Genomic DNA, 7,974 nt, shown 5'->3' on the forward strand with positions numbered 1-7,974 from the left:
CTGCACCTTACAGTGTCACCAGAAAGTCAAAGAGGAGGTGACACTGCAGAGGTTTGCTCATCTCAGGCATGTTCCTCTTGGGAAACTGCTGCTTAACCAAATTCTCTGCAGCCTGGAAACATGGGAAGGTGGAGATGTGGGACCTGAAGGTCTACTCCCTGCTGGCACTCAGCCTGCTGCTTACTGCAGTCCCAGGGTATCCCTCAGTGACTGGCCTGGAGATATTTAGTCTCCCATCTTCCACCAATATTGAGGTGGTTGGTTGGTTGCTCTCTCAGATAGAACTTTTTTTTTTTATTTTAATAAGGTGTGCTTGGCATTACTGCCTCTGGTCTCCACTGCAATATCACAGCATCATAAAAGGATTTTTTTCCTCCCCTGAGTGAATATTTAAAGTGTTTCCGAGAGAAAGCAGCGTGCAGCAGCCTAGCAGGCACTGGAGATCTCTTGGTAAAGCAGCTGGGAACAGCATTAACCCCAGCAACAGGATTTTTAAGGGAAGTTTTTTACTCCTTGACAAACCTAACACATGGATAACAAAACCCTCCAACAAACCCTTACTAATGGCAAGGAAGAGGATGAGCCATGTAACCTTCTGTCCAGCAGACAGGGCAGGGACAGTCAGGAAAGAGAAATGCTTAAAGGGCTGAAAGAAAGACATGAGGAAAGCTGGCCCTTAAATGCTGGACTGGAATCAAGAATATGACTGGCTCCAGTCTTCCAGGGATTCAGTGCAGAGACATGGATCTTGTTTAAAAAAAAATAAAAATTTAAATTAAAAATAAAGACAATGCCTTTGTTACCCCACTTTTCATTACTGTTGGTTTCAAGACCAGAAGCAATCCCACTGACCATCTAGTCTGGTCTTCAAATTAAGACTAGAAATCCCACCATTCCTGAACATCCCTAACACTGTCTGGGCTAAAGCCAGTTTTGCCTGAGAAAGGCTCTGTTCATATTCCTGCAGCTTGCGAACCTCAGCAGGCTTAACCAGCCCATGCCTGGGGCATTCACTCGCAGAGCAAAGACAAAGGGTGGCAGCATCTATTCCTAATAAAAAGGCCCTGCAGCCCAAATCCCTGGCTGCTATAAATGGATACAACCCCAGAGGAGTCAGGACAATTCAAGAGGGCACAGCGTGTGTCCTGGAATACATTTGACCCACCTGCCCCTGGAGGAAGCTGGTGTTAGTCACCAGACTTTCCACAGCCAGACTTTGTCTGGGAAGAAGCAGTGTGGAGGACCTACGTATCTGGGGTCAACAACAAGGTGCCAAATGCATTCCTCCAGAGCAGAAACTCCCTAAACTGCTGCCTGCTAAAGCTGTGTGGGTATAGCTGGGGAAGGATACCTCTGTACAGCCCTGATGCTTTCACGTTTCCCTGAGGATCCACTGCTGGCTGCTGTCAACAGCAGGATATTAGGCGAGACAGCCCTTTGCTCTGACCCAGGGCGGTGGTTCCTATGTTCTCATGTGAGTACAATGAGAGCAGGAGGGAGCTGCCTGTCCCGTCCCCCACAGAGAAATCTAGTCAGTGCAGGAAACACGTACCAGGGGGGGCTTCCTGCCCCTCCTCGCCTCACTGCAACTCAGGTTTGAAGATGGGGTAAAATACACTGATTTCTGACACAGCCGGTCTGGGGGGGCACACCAGCTACAGCATGGGAATGAGGGGAGCTGAACTTCAAGACCCAGAGGACTTTTGTAACCATCACATAACGGGAAAGCATTGTGAAAAGTCAAAGCCCTACGTGACTTTGACTGTTGCTCTTCATGTTACAAGAGCGACAACAAACCTGGGAAACCTGAGTGCTGTGCAGGATAGCAATATGACTCATCACAAGGGACCTTACAGTTTATACACTCCAAAACACACCAGGGAGACAAAAATACAGCTGTATCATCAATCCCAATGTCCAAAAAGGAAACTAAGGCACAAGGAAATCTACTGATTCACCCCTCCTCACCTGACACGTTTATGGTAGAGCCAAGTACAGTCCCCAAGTTGCACAGGCATGTCTTCTCCATACCTGCACCTTCTCCTTCCTGAGCAGGCAGATGGAGCCATCTCACTTCTTACAGAAAGCCTGTCACTGCAGCAGGTATTTCAAGCTGGGGCTGCAGAGCTGTGAATGGTTCAACACCCAGGCTTTGCAAAGGAGCTTCACTCGCTCTTTGCTTTGCGAGTACAGTTCTCCCAGGGAAGTCAAGTTCCCCTTATACACATAAAGCAAAATTTCCTTCCCTTGCCTTTGGGTAGTGAAGGTCATGCCAGATTAAGTGTGCAGTGGCAAATGACACTTTTAAGAGGTCCATGGTTTTTATTGTGGATTTTTGTCTGATGCTGGTGGTCAGTGTCCAGGTGAAGGGGACAACCCGTGTGCTACAAAAAACCAGTAGAGGTTTTCGTGGGAGAGATTATACATGAGGTGTGACAGCCTCTGTGACAAAAACTCCTTGCAAACTTAGGCACCAAAGACAGAAGGGTTGTTTAATTGCTTTGGACAGGTGGCATGGTGACATTTAGACCTGTGGCTTTAAAGAGCATTAAAATGCCCCCAAGGAGATGAAGGTGGCCTGAGAAGGAGCTTCTCATGTTCTGAAATATGTGGGCTATATGGACTGCCTGCAAATTCTGGGCAGGACATACCATCCCAGCTGCAGCACGAAAGGATATGAAAGCCAAAAGACCTGATTGCAAGTATCAACATTGGTGGGAGTTTAATAGAATGAAGACCTAATAGTGTAATAACTTCTGGAAAAAATGCCCTAGATTTGCAATTACCAGCAGCAGGAATGAAGTTGGCTCCTTGAAAGTCACTGTTGGTGTGCCCACTTGTGGGAACCCAGCAGAGCAGGTCGAAAAGGAATGTGCACCAGTCAAATGGGTTGGTGGGCTCTGGTGTCGGCTGTACTTTTGTCACTCACAGCAAATCCACAGCATCTCCATTCACTTTTGCTCTCCGCCTTAAAAGACCATCTAGAAGTGTTAGCTTGGTTTCAGTCAATACATCCTTCCCACTCTTCCTCTTCCGCCCCCCAGTCTGTCTGCTACTGCATCAATCAAAACCCTCTTTCACACCCTGCAGCGTTTTATTCTGAGCTCTTGCTGAGGTTTCTACTGTCTCACCATATCTGGGCACAGCCCATATTTCCTGTTGGCTGCAAAGGAAGGAAGTTTGCCACTTTCCAGCCCTACTTTTAATCCTGAAACTATAGCACAGCCAGACTCCGTGAGAGAAATCCAGAGAAGGAAATGACTTCACACCAGCATCAAGGAGATGTTTTGCAGGTGTTTACAGCTCTGGCAAAGAGTTTGTAGGAGCTTACACGTATTCTACATGAGAAATGTCTGTGCATAAATGAAGAGGGACAAATTGCTTTAAATTGCTTTCATATTACAATTTGAGGTTTATTAAGGACACAAAATGATTTGCAGGTTTCCAGTAATAGTTGTGATGCCAGTTAGAACAATAAGAAGGTCAGAGGAACGGTGAGATGCAATTTGAAACAAAACACAAGGACTTTTTAAAGGGCAGTTAAACTCTCCATCAGCAGAAAACTGCTCCTGCTGCTGTTTGCCACAGCAGTCTCCATTCAGAATTACAGAAGGCAAAGTGATAAAATCACCTCCTAACCACAGTGCAGCTTTTACAGTTTCACATACAAAAAAAAAAAAAAAAAAAAAAAGACAGCAACTAATAAATTGCAGGTTAAATTAAATCTGTCTCAGTGAGAACAAGGCACTCTGGGAAGTTTCAGGCATGAAGGCGACTGCATCCAGAAGACAAGACACTTAACTGGGGGGAAGGCAGGTGCAGATATTACTTTCAGCAGCAATTATCTCCTAATGGCTATCTGAGAAGGTGTCTTTGTTTTGTAAGCTCCTGTGAGCCTCTCCCACTTGGCAAACCTTCCTACCTTCCTACTTTCACATAATTTCCCATTTTGTTCAGGGGAGAAATGAGGGATGAACATGGATCTGTCCTCCTGCAGGTGGGAACTGGAGGACACAGGCACTTCAGTGGCTGTGCTTACCAGGGAGCTGTTGCAGCAGCTCTTAGGCTTCCCCTAGTTTGTAAATAATGGGTCTGAGTAGGTGTGAGCCATCCTTTGGCATATCTGCTCTCTCTCCTGTCCTGGGCTTGTCTCACCTGCATTGGCCACATTACAGGCCACTCCACACTTTCCTGTGAGCACATCTGGCTGCCCCCCAGCTTTGTGCGTCCTCAGAGGAGCAGGTCTCCATGGAGCTGAGCAGCACAGGGAAGTATGGGAACCCCCTTTGTAGCCCCCTTTCCCACCACCTCAGCCAGGGTCTCACTGAAACCAAACCACGATCATTGTGTTTTGGCTTGGTCCCTCTAACTCTGGAAATTGTCAGGAGAGAGTCCTTGGGCTCTGCAGAGTCTCACTGGTTCTATGTGAGGTCAGTTGCCTTCCCATCCATGGACAAAAGCAGGTAGGAAGATAGACACTTTTGGTTTTACAGATTTAATGTGTTTCTCTTTTTTTCAAGGAATTGTCTCTTGTGAGGCAAGATTTTTTTCAACAGAATAGCTCCGATTAAGCAAACCACTGAAATATATGCTTAACTGTAGAAGTCCACTGATATTAAGCAAAACACTTAATCACGAGCTTAAGTACTTTGCTGAGTCAGGGATGAGTATGCATTCACCCTGATTTCAAAGTAGCAATTTGGTTACTTTAGTTGGCCTTAAGGCCTTTTCTTTGACTATTATTCCTGATAGACATCAGGGTAAGAAGAACTAATGGTGGGGGCGAGGTGGAGGAAACGTTGGTAGTTGCATTTACGTTACGGGGAAGGAGCTAAACACACACCCCCACCACCACCCCCTCCCCCACCCCAACACAAATAAAGAGGCTGTTACAGAGGAGGTAATACTTTTGTGGCCTGTTTCCACCTCCCAGTTACTGTTTAGTCCTTGTGCACTTTGTGCGTGAAGAAAGGTCACCCAGTGTGAAAAGCCTGTAAGGAAGGGAAATGCATCTCTTTCTTTTTTACCACAGCATTTGCTATTGTAAGGCTGTGGACTACATTCCTACAGCAATAATGCTTTGAACAGTATGAGGAGAGGGGATTAAGCCTCATCTGCCCAGAAAAGTCAATGATTAGGAGCACTACAGGGTGAGAAAAAATTGTGGACTGACTTACACCCTCTGTAATGCTGGATGTTCCAGGGGTGTGAAGTCACTTGACCTGGGAAAGGAGAGCTCAGGCAGTCTCGCATTCGGTCGTGGCAGTGGAGCAGATGTCACAGTCACAGCGGATGGCCACTGGGTAGGTGTAGAAGGGATCCACATCAGGGGCACACTTGGGCAGCTTCACCGTCATCATCTTGGTCTCGTTGTAGGTGCAGACACGGTGGTAAGACTCGATGTAAGGTGGTTCCAGCACTGGTCTCTGTGGAGGAGAAATGCTGGCATCAGGCAAGCATCAAGACAAACATCTGGAGTCCCAGTTTCCTCAAGGGAATTTAGTGCAAAGAGGGGAGCCACTGGATCAGGTGGAAGGGGCCATGGAAATCCTTTTTAGGTTACATCCTTCAACACTTGCCTCTTGGAGCCCTGCCATGGGGAGGAGTGGGTGTATATGCATGTTTCCATTCATTTAAAGCATAATGCTCTAATTAAAGCTGGTTGAAGGAAGACAAAAGCCTATCCAAAAAGCTGGTTTTCAGCAGAATACTAATGTTTTGACCAAATGCACATGTTTGCCAAAAGCAGCTGCTTTCTTCCAAAGGACTGATTTTCCATCAAAGAAAACATGTTCTGCTGGAAACCCTTCCATATGCACCAGCTGCCTAAGAACAGAGGTGCATCCAGGTGCCAAATGGCTGTTTTATTCTCGACCAGACCAGTATCCCAGTCAGACTGCATGTCCCACAAAGCCAAATGGACATACACCGTGGGAGATGCACTTAGCACAGCAGCCAGCATAGAAGTCTGCAGTTCCTCATGAGAAAAATAGCTTGGCCAGAGACCCCAGCCATCAGGAGACAATGGGAGCCTGAAGGCCCTGAAGCCTACACTCCCACGTGGTATCACACTGGCATTGCTTTCCCTAAAAAGTGAGGTTTTCCTCAACAGGGGCACCCATCTTCCAAAGACTCCCAGAAAGGGCAGCACAAAAAGGAACTGGAGCCCATGGTCATCCTCTCCCTTGCACAGATGGGAAACAGCATAAGGTAACACAGCCAGGAGATATTTTCATTTTTTCTTTCTTTCCCTCTGTGCTGTGTAAAGAGCCTGCCCTGGGAATTGAGAATGATGGCATGGAAAAGAACAGATGTAATATTTCAGCAGGAAGATATCCAGACACCCTCCTTCTTATGACCCCCCCCCCAATCCAAGTACATTGTGGTGCTTTCTAGAAGCTGTTGAGCCTACAAACAGATGCGTTCAGCTTAGTTACATCCCAGCAGTATTGCAGTATGGCAAGAGAGTCTGCAAGGTCTGTGCTACCAGAGGAGCTCAAGGATGGAGGGAACCAGGCAACAAGAGGCCCCTCATCCCACTGGGGAAATCTGGCCACTGGTGGCCTTTCCCCTCATCCTGCCAAGCAGTGAAAGAGGGCAGTCAGAGTCTGCGCACAGACCCGGGCTCCTCCTCTGCTCGTTTACACAGAGCCCTTGTCTTCATGTAGACAAAATCCCTCTGAAGTCACTCAAAGCTTCCCTGAATAAACTAAACTGGGACTGGCCCCTTGAGCCTTCCAGTGGCAGAAAGACGACGAGAGTCAGAAACTTGCTCTCTGAAGTGTGTATAGATGTACTTATGCTCTTTCCTTCTACCCCTGTACACCCTGAAATCATAACTGCTTCGTATGTATACAGGGCTGTGACTTAAAACAGGACCAAATTAGAAACAGACGTTATCTTTGGGATTTGCTTTTTGGAACAAAATATACTACCCATCAATTGGGAGCTCCATCTTAACCTCAAAGGATTTTTTCTTCCAGTAAAGTAATAAAGGCCTCCTCTCCTTAAGTGTTCAAGCTGTAAGAGGCTTTCAAATTGCATAATAAGAGTATTACATAAGTGCTTCATTAATATCATCACATGATGTGCATCCGCCTTTGAGGCAGTGGAAAGGAAGAGGGAACAACTGAGAGCGAACGCTGCTGACAGTGCTAGGGAGGGGGTCGTGAGGCGGGACAAAGCCCTTGCCTGTTTAGCACGTGCCTGTGAGCTGGTTAACGTTTGGTGGGCTTCTTTCAAGTGCTTTTCTTGCGGGGGGAAGCACCACCCAGGGATGTTGGCACCAGCCAGCCACCCCCACCCCCGGGCGCAGCCTCACCTCCCAGGTCTCGCAGCGTCCCCAGCACGCGTCCGTTGTCACCCGCAGGCTCCTGCAGCCGGGTTTCTTGGCCAGGAAGGTGAATTCTCGCACGGCACAGCCAACGAAGGTCCGCAGGTCGATGGCGGAGGTCTGGGGTGTGCCGCCGCAGCTGGCCAGCAGCAGGAGAAGCAGAGCACCCAGGATCACACAGTGGAGCTTCATGCTGAGGCAGAAGGGAGAGAAGCAGATGGTTGGAAGAGCCGGCACAGTGCAGGAGGCAAGAATTGCAAGTTCACAGGCTCAGCTCAAGCCGGGACAGCCTTTCCTCCCCTCAGACACACTGTTCCCCATCCTCATTCAGTCTGAGAGAACATGGGCAGATGTACAAATGAGGGGTCACCTACTCCCAGAAGTGGAAAGTCTTTGTGAAAAAGTCTGTAACAGAAAGCAGCAGCACACAGAGTTTCCCTGCAGAGCAGTGGGGTTTGCCTGGAAAAGATGAAGCCACCAGCCAGTGCCTCAGACCCACTGAAATCTCCATATTGCAAGTTTTGCAGCATATACCTTCCTACCATCCCATTTGAGTTGCCTTAAGCTTGCACCAGGCCAATAGTCACGTCGGCCTTTGGTTGTCCTCTCAGCACACACACACGTTGCTGGCTGAAGTCCCT

General features: G+C 47.9%; 1 protein-coding gene across 1 annotated transcript; it reads right to left on the reverse strand.

Annotated features, from left to right (window-relative positions):
* Positions 1–5,237: 5,237 nt before the first annotated feature.
* On the reverse strand, positions 5,238–7,525 carry GPHB5 (glycoprotein hormone subunit beta 5). The gene is made up of 2 exons (XM_009953155.1): positions 7,322–7,525; positions 5,238–5,426 (listed from the first exon to the last, which is right to left on the reverse strand). The coding sequence occupies exons 1-2, from the start codon at positions 7,523–7,525 to the stop codon at positions 5,238–5,240; spliced, it is 393 nt and encodes a 130-aa protein (XP_009951457.1).
* Between the last annotated feature and the right edge of the window lie 449 nt (positions 7,526–7,974).

Source organism: Leptosomus discolor, chromosome 3 (assembly GCF_034619465.1).
Source record: "Leptosomus discolor isolate bLepDis1 chromosome 3, bLepDis1.hap2, whole genome shotgun sequence".
In the NCBI taxonomy this organism is placed as follows: Eukaryota; Metazoa; Chordata; class Aves; order Leptosomiformes; family Leptosomidae; genus Leptosomus; species Leptosomus discolor.